At 41.2% G+C, this 14,366-nt stretch overlaps 1 protein-coding gene across 1 annotated transcript; it reads left to right on the forward strand.

The window, feature by feature from the left end:
• Nucleotides 1-3,489: 3,489 nt before the first annotated feature.
• Nucleotides 3,490-13,336, forward strand: LOC113133902 (uncharacterized). The gene is made up of 14 exons (XM_026312926.2): nt 3,490-3,639; nt 4,626-4,828; nt 5,048-5,140; nt 5,240-5,332; nt 5,461-5,571; nt 5,681-5,813; nt 5,920-7,260; nt 8,170-8,202; nt 8,941-9,143; nt 9,273-9,365; nt 10,161-10,256; nt 10,431-10,541; nt 10,641-10,770; nt 10,880-13,336. The coding sequence occupies exons 1-14, from the start codon at nt 3,636-3,638 to the stop codon at nt 12,754-12,756; spliced, it is 4,521 nt and encodes a 1,506-aa protein (XP_026168711.2). The 5' UTR covers nt 3,490-3,635; the 3' UTR covers nt 12,757-13,336.
• The last annotated feature ends 1,030 nt before the right edge of the window (nt 13,337-14,366 follow it).

Genomic DNA, 14,366 nt, shown 5'->3' on the forward strand with positions numbered 1-14,366 from the left:
ATACAGTTCTCAGTGAGTTAGTACGCTGTAGCCAGCAGGTTATACTGCCAACTAATGTTGACATGGGGCACGAAACAGCATCCACGACTCAAGCAGCTATGAAGTTCTTAGTGAGGTGTTACTAGTATGATCCTAACCAAATCTATAACGTTTGCTTATTAAATTAAAAATAATAAGAATTTCAGGAAAAATATAATTAATTGTAAGACAAATTTATGAATTACTAACATGTTTTAATTTATGCCTAGTGTGATCAGTAAAATTATTCCTTTATATACATGTTGATTGAATGAAAGTGCTTGAACCTACCTGTAAGAGATGGTAGAATAGAAGTAAATATTCATTTCATGACACAGAAACATGAAAAAAGCAGTGTCCTATACTTTGTTGTTATTCAATATGTAATACTACTAATATACAGAAATACACTGCAATATTTCACATGTGAAAAACTATTTACAATTATTAAGTCAATTAGCACAAATTTAACTGCTGATTACAAAGGTCTGTGTGCACTAATAATCCCTGAACTATGTGCCTGATTTTGATTGTTGTCCGCACACTTCTCTGAATCTCTTTAGACAATTTAATTTAACCTGATGGATGAGGCTTGGAAAAGCATGTGTGCACTGGAAGCTCATTTTGTAATTATCTTTGTAAAGAGCTTTGAGGCTGTGTAATGTATGTAAAGCTAATTTTTACCTATTTTTTTGTAATGTATTTATATTTAAAAAAACAATTTCAATGACTCTTAGGACAGTCAAGATACAAACAGGATACGATCAAATAATATAAACATAATGTGTTCATTTTTATATGAAAGACTTTCCTTGAGAACCTGATTGTCTGTATTGCATTTAGGTTGACCATTTCATGGATTGTTTTATTAAAGGGTAATTAAACTTGTTTCCATATATGTGAGTGCAATTAAAAAAGTAGGGTGACTTTATTTTTTAAATATTCTCAAAAAAATTGGTAAGACTTCAAAGTTACTTGGTTTTTGTTTCACATTATTACATATTTGTTTGGATATACTGTACTACAGACTGCTAAAAACAAATGAAGGCAAAATTACAAATTGCGCAACATCTTTCACATGAGGAAGCAGTTAGCTGATTTGACCTCATTACATGGCAGGGCACTGTTAAACCTCTCTCTCTGAGTCCATGTGTATTAAAAAAAAGATAAAACAGAACAGATGTGCAGAAACCTCTGCATCTCTATGGCTGCCTGCCCTTTAAAGCTTGAATATGTTTATAATGCTCCACAAATGCAATACAATCACATAAATCAACGTGGCTTAAATGATCCGTGCTGATTAATGATTTCATCTATTCACTGAAATATGTTACAGAGCAGTGTCTCACACACACACACACACACACAGACAAAGACACGCACACAGAATTACCACACAGTGATGTTGCTGCATGATTGATAAATCACCAAGAACACTACTGTAGTTGCGCTGTAGCCGAGTTACAAAAATGTTCTGTTATATTTGGCTTTCAGTGACAAATTTAAGTTAATAGTTGAGCACTCCCAACATTTTCAGTTCAGAAAAAAATTATCAAGGGTGCCAATTTGGATTTAGCCCCAGAGAGATTTCCTCCCTCTGGTTGTTGGGGTGGTCAAATCCAACTCTGACCAGCTGGGATAGAGGGATAATCTGTGTGTAAAAAAAAATCACTTGTTTTAATTACACACACACACACACACACACACACACAAATGCTCACAGTCACTCTTTCTTCCTCTCTGTCTCTCACACACACGAGTCCATATAGTACATGAGGACATGCATCGACACAACTATCACACACGCCATACTTTGCCATCCACTCTCATAATAGACAGCTGCTTACTTTGAATTTCATTTTGGCTGGTGCATGAATTGCCAGAAAACTAACTTGATTGAATGTGACTTGGTAATTGATCTGATTTTTAAGCATTTGGACATGTGGTGGAGATTAGAGCTTTATCACAGAGAGAAAACATTTTTAAAAAGATTAAAAAGGCACTATGTCTAATTACAAAATTCACCAGCACACAGTAAAACACTTCAATGTCAATGCAATGCATTACAAATTGTCTGCATATGATGTGGAAACTCAATTTAAACTACCTTTAATGAATCGCATGTAAGATCATGAGTCACATCGACACTGGGCCTCATCCCTCAGAGGGATGGCAATTCATTCATGATTGTTTCTTCGATTGTCAACTGCTGGTTTGATAAAGAAAAAAGTGAAAATGAGTCTAAATTGTATAAACTTAAATCATTTGGCTTTTAACTTGGATTCTAACCATTTTGTCTTATCGCCTCATAATTTCAACCTACAGCTAATTATTTTTAGACAATTGGGAGCAGTGGAAAAAGCTGTGGGGACAAAACGCTGACAAAATATCAGCTTTTAAAATGAACCAGTTGCATAAAATATCTAACATGAAGCAATGTTAGCAGTCATCTGGAGTTTGGTGTCTGGTCATGTGATGACCTAATATTCAGTTTCCTTTTACCTCAGTTTTGGTCTCCACTAACTCCTGAGAACAATATTTGTCTCTTTAGCTGCTCAGTGTTCCTCTATGTTGGCCACCAAGCTTGTTTTTACATTTTAATTAATTAATATATAGTAATAATTAATTAATGATTTGGGATTTAATATTAACTTTTATAAAGCAATACTTTGTTTACCTTTTTTCTGTTTTCTTGCTTGCTTGTTATGAATCGTTAGTGTATTTAGAATTTATGTGTCAAGGTAGCAACATTTTACAATAACTTCTACTTAAAAATCCAAATAAGTCAACTGAACTTCTAAGAAACAGCTGATTAGCACTGGGCTGCTGGTAAAAATTGAGGTTGGTCTTACTGTGAAAGGGCTGAGGCTCCAAAATAAGAAGAGGAAATAGTCTTTGTAGGTACAAAATGGCCTTTCTGTCACTTACCATGCACTGTAGGGATTTGCTTAGTCATGGTGGCCAATGTTGCACAGATGGTCTAATGACGCACTTCATGTTCATACATTTCCCATGGTTCTTCTACAGTACTTCTGAAAAAGATTGAGTGGGCCCAGTGGTGCAGGAGGAAATGCTTTACTGCCACCATGAGGGCATTCATGCAGCTACAGATCAGGCTGAAGAATGTCTACATGGTTTCAGGTTATACGGTAAATCAACAGATGGCAACAAAAGCAGAAATCTGATGAAAGTTTTACATTGGATCAGAGCACGATGTGTTTAGATTTACACAGGCCTATATTTTCCTTCACATATTTCTGGGACATTTATTGTATTTTCATTTTTGTATGTTGTTTCTATGTGTTATAATACAAACGAGAACAGTAATTACAGAAGTTAGAAAATGACTTGGAAACTGTATCTATATCAGGGAGCAGCAGGTGCGCTGATTGGAGCAGTCGGTGGGTGGCGCCAAAGCACCCAGTGTCAACCTAAATATTTAACACGAAGAAGTGCGATCAGGAAGTGGAGTTTAGACAGTAGCGAGAGGAAAGAAACGAGAAGTGGATTTGAAACAGCTTTTTCCTTTTTAACAGCTCGTCGCTGCAGCAGGAGGATAATATTTCAGTGGGAAACATCTCTCAGTCCACGCTGGCACAGCTCCGCGGGGGAACAAAATGGGTAATGTTTAATATATGTGTGTGTGTTCAGTCGCTAGCTCGGTCCTCAACGTGACAACAGTCACAGTCACTGCTGGAGAGGTTGATCTGAGCAGCTGTGAAGCTTTTTTGGCTTTAGCTTGATTCAACTGGAGAATGAAATGTCCACCTCAGTGAGACTGTCTGGAAAGTCTTTGTTGGGAGTGTGTTGAGCTCAGTCACTACGATGACACGTCAATGGGCAGGCGATAAAAATAACGTGGTGCTAGCGGCTCTCCAGATGTTCATAGTGGACAGTGTTGTCACAGCTGGTGTGGGTTAGAAATGACTGCTGTCTATATGTGAGCAAAAAGATCAACAGCCTCGATCCTGAACTTCTCCTTGGAGGATTAATAAAGTTTATCTCATCTCATTGTTGCTGTGTGTTCAGTGTAAAAGTGTTTATCACTGTTAGTGCAAGTCAATTGAGAACCAATCCTCATTTACAATGACCACCTGGTCAAAAGAGAGGATAAAGACTAGAGACAAACAAACAAAAGAGAGAAAAACCATCTACAACAAACACACATTCAACCAGGATCACGACAAAAAAAACAATATGTACAGTATAAGTAATGACATATGCTAAAAGTGGCTAAAAGCAGGTGCAAAGATGTTGGACTATTGTTTGTAGTTATATCGCAAGTCGGTGTTAACAGTAAACACCTGCTAAACTTGTGCCTCACTGCTCAGTCTTACATTTCTGCTATGTGATTGGCTGGAAGACCTGCCCTTGTTTAATAAAAAACAATAATAATAAATAATGGCCAACTCTTATCATCAGGATCGACCTTAACCTTATCACAGTGCAACATAAAATCTGATACTTGGCACAGCCCCACTGTCAATACAACTTTCTGCCACAGATGGGGAGTTAGTGCAGCATGGTGGAGTGTTTCTATTGTGGCAGCACATTGTGATTTTAGGAGAGAATAACAAAGATATTGTCATATTGTCTTCCCCTTGCAGAAGGCGCTCTGCCCCTGGTCTCGCTGAGACTGCTGGTTCCACCTCTGCGGCTGATGTCCGCTCTGATGTGGAAGGTGGTGCATCAGAGGAACACAGTGCATTATGGGAAAGTGGAGGAGTTTGTGTCTTTGGTAACAGAAGCCATCCCAGGCATCTTGACCAAGAGACAGATGCAACTGCTCACTCTGGGCTTGAGAGCAAAGGTAAATAAATCAGCACGGTTGACACTGGTCAGTGTTTCTTAAAAACGTAATACTCATGTCAGTCCAGTTTGTGTCCGTTTGTTGAGCATTGTCTTTAAGCTCTGGTTGCTAAAAAAGGAAATACCCGTATTCTTACTTTTTTTTTTTCAAAACAGACACATAGACTTCAGTGGTTGCCAAAGCTGGATGGATTTAATCAGTGTTGCCATGTCTTTCCAGATGACCTTACAGATGTTACGCTCTGAGCAGCAAGAGAATCTCAAAGTTGTTAGAGAACACTTGGACAGCCTCTTGACAACCAGCTCAAAACAGGTGTGTGATCTTTTTCAGTCCTGGTCCCTGAATACGAATTCACAAATCACATACAAATTGTTCTGTTTATTTTAGATGTGTGTGTATTACACTTGACAGCTTCAGCCAGGAAATGAAGCTCTTGAAGCCAACTTTGTCAGGCTTCTTCAGAGGCTTCTCGAGGACCCAAAAGTGAGAGAAAACTTCCTCAAGGTGTGAATCTGTTTTTTTTTTTATTGTTAGTTTTGCAATGGGACGAGGCAGTTTGTGTCTTTGCTCAAACGATACAGTATCATGTGACTCTATGTTCACACATCTGGTTGAAATTTTCTACCTGGCAGAATGTGTTTCCTGTGGAGTATGGCCCTGACTTTGACACAGCACTGGAGACACTGGTTTGTGAGTTCTTCAACCGGCTGGAACAGCTGATACTTACACCAAACTTTAAACAAGTACAGAGACCATCATTTCTGCTAGAAAAATGTCAGCTTACAGTGCGTTTGGTTCAAGTCCATCAAAAATAATACATATATATATATATATATATTTCGTTTAAACAAGGTGGCTGTGTGGATCAGTGACACTCCCGCTGTGCTGGAAGAATACATGCAGTGTGTAACCAAAACAGATGACTTCAAAGTATTGTTCAGAAGCAAGGCATGCTGCGATAAAACAGCCAAAATTGATACCAGTAGTAAGTTTGCCATTAATAATGACATTAGCCCTATTGCAGAAACATAACAACAATTGTAAAAATGTAATTTTACTGTTCTCTCATTTAAATTTCTCTTTTCAAACAGTCCCCTCTTCACTGGAACAGCAGCTTTTTTCATCATTGTCTCTCCTTCCTTCACTGTGTGAGGACACACAAACATTTCAAAACCAAAGAGCATCTGAAGCAATACGTCTTCAGGAGGCTGGAGATTCTGAGACTTTGCCATCTGAGAAGGAGACACCCATACTTAACACCAGCAATGAGGAGCAAACAGCAGCAGGGAAATGCAGCGGCAGCATTTTTGATGCTTATGTTGTGGAGGAGAACAATGCCCGACCTTCAGCCACCTCTCGACCAGAGAGTTCTGTGTTGTCCAGCACTGTGACTGCCCCCCCTCGGCAAAGAGTTGCACACAAGTGCTCTCAGTGCGGGAAGTGCTACATATACCGTTATGAACTCCTGGAGCATCAGAGGCTGCACACTGGAGAAAACCCTTACAAGTGCTCTCAGTGTGGAAAAGCCTTCAGGAGGACGTCTGACCTGTCCACTCACAGACGAACACAGTGCACAAAAGCAGCTTATATTTGCATCAAATGTGGGAACAGCTTTCAGTCTGTACAGGAAAAATTTAGACACCAGTGTGTTCATAGTGTCCAAAGGTTTGAATGTTCCCAGTGTGGAAAAACCTTTAAGAAGATGTACCTGCTGGGTAAGCATGAGCTGACACACACCCAGAACCGTAGTTTCACATGCAGACAATGTGGGGAAATGTACTCCAGTATGAGTGAGCTGAGAACCCATCAGAAGCTTCATCCTCCTGAGCTGTCCAATCAGTGCATGCAGTGTGGGAAATTTTTCAGCTCTGCTGCGTGTCTGACGGCCCACGAGCTGCGTCACAGACAACAGAGAACAGAGATTTGTGCACGTTGTGACAAAGCTTTTAAGAACAAACATGACCTAAATCTTCACATGCGTAGCCACACAGGCGAGAGGCCTTTTCAGTGCACGTACTGTGGGAAACGTTTCTCTGTGTCAGGAAATCTGAACATACATGTAAGAATTCACACTGGAGAAAAACCATATCTGTGCTCGGACTGTGGCAAGGCTTTTGTTTCAGCCGGCGAGCTGCAGATTCACAGACGCACCCACACAGGGGAAAGGCCATATAAATGCACTGTCTGTGGGAGAGGATTCACCATGGCAAGTAAAGTGACGCTTCATATGCGTGTGCACACCGGGGAACGCCCTTATACCTGCTCTGAATGTGGGAAAGGTTTTTCACGTGGCAGCGAACTGAAAAAACATACTATGAACCATACAGGGGTTCGACCCTACGCTTGTCAGCTGTGTGTTAAGACTTACACATGCCTTAATCACCTGAAGAGACACTTAAAAACCCACAGTGTAGTCCAGGCTGAGTCTGTCTGATCTCATTTATTACTAAATGAATATTGTCTTTATGTGATTAGCCTGTACTGACTGTGGTACTGACTTTCTGCACTCTCTAGGTTTCATTCACCCTCACCTACTATTGTAAGGGCTATGCTGCAGAAATGCCTGTTTTTTTTGGGGTTTTTTTTTTTTGTTTGTTTGTTTATTGTTGGGCTCATTCCTTATCCTGCCTTTTCAGATTTGTCTAGTTAGAAATCCTTGAAGTTTCTTCTCTGAAATCCTAAAACATAGGCTGAACTGTGATGGAACAAAACATTATCTCTCTGCGTTAATTTATGCCTATTTCAACTGTCAGCCTTAATTCATTTTGTATTGGAATCAACATCATTTGCCATATTTGCCTTTATCAGTGTTGTTTTAATGTATGAGGTCTAAACATTGATTCCAGGCTATAGAGACAGTCTGTCTGTGTCTGTGTCTGACAACAATTATACTTGAATGTCACCAAACATCCTGCAGTGGACTTAAACTGTACCAGGAGGCTTTTGTAAGATTGTGCTCTCAAAGAAATAAAAAATAGGCTACTGGAAGTTCCACATTCAAATAAATATTTTTTCAGTGAATTTTTTTTAAATGTTATTCTTACAAATAGTTGTATTTAATTGCCTGAATGATTGAGACATTAAAAACAACAACAAAAAAATACATTTAACACTTTATGAAGAGTTTGGTTTTATCCAGAGGCGGTGATTGTTGGTTTCACAGTAAAGACACCCCTTATCGGGCTGGCCTGCGCAACAAAACGAGCGTCCCTCTGAGTGAGCTCCCCATAATGAACAACGTGTTTCAGGAAGAAGTTGGTGCCTGCAGCCCGAGCGCGGTTAGCTAGCCCGCTAACAGAAACCATGAAACATATCCCGCTGTAGCCTGTTTCTTTTTGTAGCATTACAGAGGAATAGGAGCACAAACGACATGGGTATGTATTGGCCTGTGAAGCTCGGCAAATGTATGTTTATTTTTGCCTCTTTTACAGATCACCGAATAGCTAAAGCAAAGGCTTAGCCGAGGCTCAACAGGCCTCGACTAATCCCTGGAACAAACAAAAATTGTTTTGCCGATTACGGAACCTGTTCCTCCCGTGCAACAACACCGGCCTTTGGCTGCTCACACGAGAGCTGACTCTGTCATGGACACAGAGGCTAACGAAAGAAAGTTCATGTTTAAAGATGTTTACTAAGGTTTTTTAACATTTCCAGCTCGACTCAGCGGTGGGAGCTCAGCGGTCCATTAGAAATACACGGTATGCTAACAGCTAGTTAGCTGTCTGTCTGCGGAGGTTTCCGTCAGTAAATGCAGCCTGAGCCACGAAAACACAGACTGTGTGCACTCCAGGGCTTCAGACAGCTGGACCCAAAATCCTCACTGTAACATCGGCTAGTGCTCCTTAGGGATGGACTGCAGACCAGAGAACCCCAGGGACTGACCCGTCTCACATTAGCCCCGGACTCAGTTTAAATAAGTTGGTTACATTCACAAAGACCTCTCACGACTGACCTGTGCTGTATCCAGCTCTTGCAACAACTCAAAGACCCTTTCTGCACCTTCAAAGATATTATATTTACCGTTTTCCTTGGATTCTGGGCATGTGTGACATTTTACAAGGCTCCCATAGTGTTTTGAACTTTGTTGGACTAATTCAATGTTCTCTTTGAAGAATTTAGTGTCCCCCTGTCTTCGCTGGCCCTCCTGGTCCCACCACTTCGACTGATGTCAGCAGTGATGTGGGAAGTGGTACGGCAGCGCAACATCAAGCACTATGGGAAACTGGAGGAGTTTGTGTCCATGGTAACAGATGCGGTCCCTGAACTGATGAGTAAAAGAGAAGGGAGGCTGCTCTCACTTGGCCTGAGAGCAAGGGTATGTGATAGTTTAGTAAATATTTCTTTGTACTGCAAGAGCCATCTAAATGTGTTTTTCAACATGCAGTGCCAGGAAGGGGACTGATGTAAGCACTGATGTTAAAAGTCCAAATTCAATTTCTTCTAGACGACACTTGAACTGTTGCGTTCTGAACACCCTGAAGATCTCAAAGCTGTCGAGATTCACCTTAACCGAATCCGATCTTCTTGCATTGAAGAGGTGAGTGTTTTTTATTTATTGGTTGATACAGCTGAAATGGTTAGTTGACTAATCAGTTAATCGATTAGCACAAACATTATGTACAAATATGTTGATGGAATTTGTAAATTCTTCTTCTACTTAACTTTTCTGTACAGTACTCAAAACAAAGTTGTAAGATGCTTTACATGATTAAGGACATCAGAACAAAACAAAGAACTGCCTAAGTCTAAATTAAACATGTTAAAATGTAAATTAAGAGAAGTATTCTAAATTAAACCACTATACAGCTATTCAGTTACCAGCTGAAGAAACCAGTTTTATCATGATAAGCTTTATAATGTGGATTCAATGATGTCACACGGTCTGCAAGTCTGAGATCCTCCATAGCTGAGGGACCCAGACTGCAAAAAACCTGGTCTTAGGAACAATCAGATGAGTCTGAGGATCTGAGGCTGCGCTCTGGCTTGTAGGGGAGCAATAGCTCAGCAGTGTAGCTAGACCTTAGACAATGAAGAGCTTCAAAGGTAATCAATACAGTCTTAAATTGTATATAAAGGCATCTGTGGCCTCCTGAAGATCTGGTCAAGAGAGAAAAGACCTGATTTTTAGAGACGTTCCTCTGTTGGTAAACACTTTTGTAACCTGTTTTTCAACCACCATCTCTCTAATACAGGGACCAGATTTCTAGCTTCAGGTTTTTACACCTGTAGACAGGGAAGCAAGACCAAAAAAGGATCAATAATGAAACTAATAGTTAGTTGGAGCCCAAGTTGGTATTGCCCTACAGTTTTCTGACTGCTCTTTTATTTTCAGACAAATGATCCTGTAATTGAAGCACCAGAGGCAAATTTTATGAAGTTGGTGCAGGGTCTGATTGAAGACACTGATGGCAGAGAGCATTTTCTCAAGGTACAGTTAATGCTAAGCTTAATTTATAAGGTGCAGTAACATATATCATCTGCCAAGTTTCAGATGTTAGAAATCTATTTATTGCAACTGTACATATAAAAATATGTAGATATTGCTTGTCTGGTGTAACATCTTGTACGGGAGGTGACAGGCTGTCTTTTCCTTCATTAACAGAATGTGTTTCCTGTGGAGTATGGGCCCGACTTCGACACAGCACTGGAGACTTTAGTTTGTGAATTCTTTTCCAGACTTGAGGAGCTGCTGCCGATACCGGATTTCAAACAGGTGCAGAAAGTATTGCTAAAAGATGACACCATACAGTGATTAGATGGGAGCATTTCTCACAATTCACAATTTCTCTTTTTTTGTTCCTCTCCTGCATAGACTGCCTCCTGGATCAGCGCTGCTCCTTCTGTCCTCGAGGAGTACATGCAGTGTGTCTCAAATGGAGATGACCTCAAATTTCTTCTTCAAAGCAAGCAGTGTCATGGGAAATTAGCAAAGAGTGGCACTGGTATGTGCACGTTAGCATTTAGATTTAACTAGTCCACATATAGTGTACAAGTTCAAGAAGTGGGAGGCTATTGTACCGATCATTTTCTTTTTATATGTTTTCCCTGCAGCTCCCTTTCAGTCAGATGATCTTCTCATTCCCTCTTTGTCTCTCCCTCCATCGCTGGAAGTGGCCATTGCTTCCCACCCAAGTGCTTGTGATGATGAAAACAGTGAAGTTCCCCAGATTGTCATGTTTGATGAGGAACTCTCTACAAACCCCTCCACTTCAGCTGATTTCCCCGAATCACCAAGAAGGACTGAGATCTCATCATCTCCTCGCAGGAGGCAGCAGTCAGGATTGCACAAATGCCCTGAATGTGACAAATGCTTCAAGCATCACTCTGTCCTCATTGAACACCAGAGAGTCCACAGTGGGCTGCAGCCTTACAACTGCTCAGAGTGTGGGAGGGCTTTCCGAACAGCCACTCTGCTGGCTGGTCACAGGCTCCGCAAATGCAAAAATGCTGCATATCTGTGCATTAAATGTGGGAACAGTTTTCCAACCTCGTTGGACAAATTCAGACACCACTGCCCAAAACGGGGCCGTAACTATGACTGTGCGCACTGCGGAAAGAGTTTTCAAAAATCCAGCAGCTTGAAGGAACACCTGCTGACTCATGTCCAAAGCCGACTTTTCAAGTGTAGCCACTGTGGGGTGGGTTTTTCAGGCATCGGTGACCTGAAGTATCATCAGCAGGTAGATCATGATAAGCCTTATCGGTGTAAGCAGTGTGGAAAGAGCTTTATTTCCTCCAAGTGTCTGACCAAACATCAACAGCGACACGAAGAGGTTAGTGAAATGGAGACCGTTAAATTAATGAGTGGAGGCAAACACAGGAAAAGTGGCTCCGCTCACCGGACTTCCTCTACATCCCTGTCCTCTAGGAAAACTTCTGTGAAAGCTGTCTACCCACGAGGACGAGTCACTCACAACTGTCCACTGTGTGGGAGGAGCTTTAAGTATCGTTTTGAGTTTCTGGAGCACCAGAGGTTCCACACCGCAGTGAAGCCTTACAAATGTTCCCAGTGTGGCAAAGCCTTCCGCACAGAGGCCCACCTCTCCGGGCACAGGAAGAGAAAGTGTAAAAACGCTGCCCACATATGCACCAAGTGTGGGTGTCAGTTCAGGTCTTTACATGAGCGGATCAGACATCAGTGTGTGCAGCTGCTGACAAAATACGAGTGTTCTCATTGCGGAAAGACCTTCAAGATGGCCCATCTGCTGAGAAACCATCAGATGAGTGAACATCAGCTTCCCTACAGCCCCAACCATCGCTTCAGGTGCAGATACTGTGATGAGACTTTCCCTGGGATCAGCGAGCTGAAGTACCATCAGAGAGTTGACCATGAGAAACCCTATCAGTGCCAGGAATGTGGCAAATGTTTCCTATCAGAAAAATGCCTGGCCAATCATGAGCTGCGCCATAACGATGACAGACCAGAGAGCTGTCTTGTCTGTGGGCGTGGCTTCAGAAACCGCTATGATTTGAAGCAGCACATGCGCACACACACAGGCGAGCGCCCCTATCAGTGCACCCACTGTTCACAGTGTTTCTCTACTGCGGGAGGACTGAGGAGTCACACCAGGGTCCACACAGGCGAGAAGCCACACGTTTGCCCGGATTGCGGGAAGGCTTTCTCCCAGATGGGGGCGATGCGCACCCACAGGCTCACCCACACAGGAGAAAGGCCATTTAAATGCACAGTGTGCGGGAAAGGTTTTACAATGGCACACAAAGTAACAGTTCACATGCGTGTGCATACTGGAGAGCGGCCGTACGTGTGCTCTCAGTGCGGAAAAGCCTTCTCAGACGGAAGCGTGCTGAAGCAGCACATGCTGAACCACTCAGGAGTGAGACCATACCAATGCCAGATCTGTCCTAAAACCTACACCTGTCTGAACCACCTAAGAAGGCACCTGAAAAGCCACTCGAACATGAACTGAATCAGGCATCAAGGCAAACTGAAGCAGAATCTAGTGACATTTTAACCATTTACTGGGACACTGCATTCAACAGAGAGGTGCTACTAAAATTGCAGTGGACCAAGTAAACCAAACTATAGATGAAGGAATATAGAGTGTAGAATGAAGCTGTGTGGTTACTGTTGAAATGGGGTGTCATTGTAAGGTTAACTTTACTCACAAAATCCATTTGCTAAGGACTACAACAATCAGCACAACAAATGGTCCTCCTCCCTCATTCCTCACCAGGCTATTATTTATTTTCCCCCTTCAGTTTCTTATGCATGAATTTGGATGTGGATATAATAAGTGGGTATGATTTGGTTTAGATGTTGTATGTTCAAAACAAAGAGATATTGGTGAGAATATATTTTTGGAAAGTCTTTAGAAGTAACTAAAGGGAATATTTTGGCTTTTTGTAAATATGGCAAAAGAAAATGTGGGAGTGCAGAGTTGCTGACACCATTGATTTCAACATGACATTTTTTTTTTCCTCTTAACTTTTTATATACCCACTATGGTTTACAAGGTCTGAATTTCAAATTAAACTACCTTGGTTACACCTTGGGCCTGTTCATTGGCTTTATTTCATTTAAAGAGCACTAAGTATTTATCTCTGGCAAAAAGTACAGATCATTTTTTGAAGGTACTTTTTATTATCAAAGTGAAAGGTTTCACTAGATGGCAGTAGACGACCTTATAATTTTCCCTTGATCTTCAGGCATCATTAAGCAGTGCTTGGTAACTTATGGCTACAGGAAATGAAAATGATTTTTGGATCAAGATTTGCCTGTTACTGCTTTTTTTTTTTTAATACATCTGAGGGAAGCAATGTGATGTTCTTTACTGCAGATTGGAGCAAAGCAGAAAAAAAGATTTACAAGATGTTTGAGGACACCAGAGGATGATGAAAGGATTATTCCAGTGGAAATTAATCTGGCCCATTTCCTCTCATCATCTTGACTTGGTGTGGTTCAAAATGTTGATTAGCCTGCAATTTCCTCATGTTTTGACTGGCTCTTGGGAGCATGTCAAGTGAGGTGAATTCCTGTTTTCTTTTTGTGTTTGTGGGATGCCATTCTGGCCTAAAGCGAACAGTAACGTTTGATTTAGATTACTACTGAACCCAGCAGATTTTATGCTAACATGGACCTCATGAAAATACAGTTGTGGGTCCTATTGTAACAGGCTGATTGCAGTTAATCTCTTCCATCTGTGCTGCCTTTAATGTTTTTGCTGGAAAAGAGAGACTGTTCTTTTAACCATAAGTTTCTCTCATGTTCCAGCTTTCACTGCTATTTAATAACTTTGGTATAATGTTCTCTAACTCAAGTGTTGTATCTTTGCGGTCCAAACAATGAATATGTTGGTGTGTTAAATGTTGCAAGACAAATAATTTTCTGAAAATTATTTATGTCTTGCTTGGAAATGCTGGCTGCACTCAGCAGAATCCCATCTTTTTCTCTGACTCAGTTGTGCTGCTAATGTCTTCCACTGAACGTCAGGATCCTGTGGAAATTCGTGCTGCGTCCTGTCTGCCAAGAGGCTGTGCCCAAGACATTATGCAGAACCCCTCCACTCTAGGAAGCATC

The sequence above is a fragment of the Mastacembelus armatus genome, chromosome 17 (genome assembly GCF_900324485.2).
Source record: "Mastacembelus armatus chromosome 17, fMasArm1.2, whole genome shotgun sequence".
Classification (NCBI taxonomy): domain Eukaryota; kingdom Metazoa; phylum Chordata; class Actinopteri; order Synbranchiformes; family Mastacembelidae; genus Mastacembelus; species Mastacembelus armatus.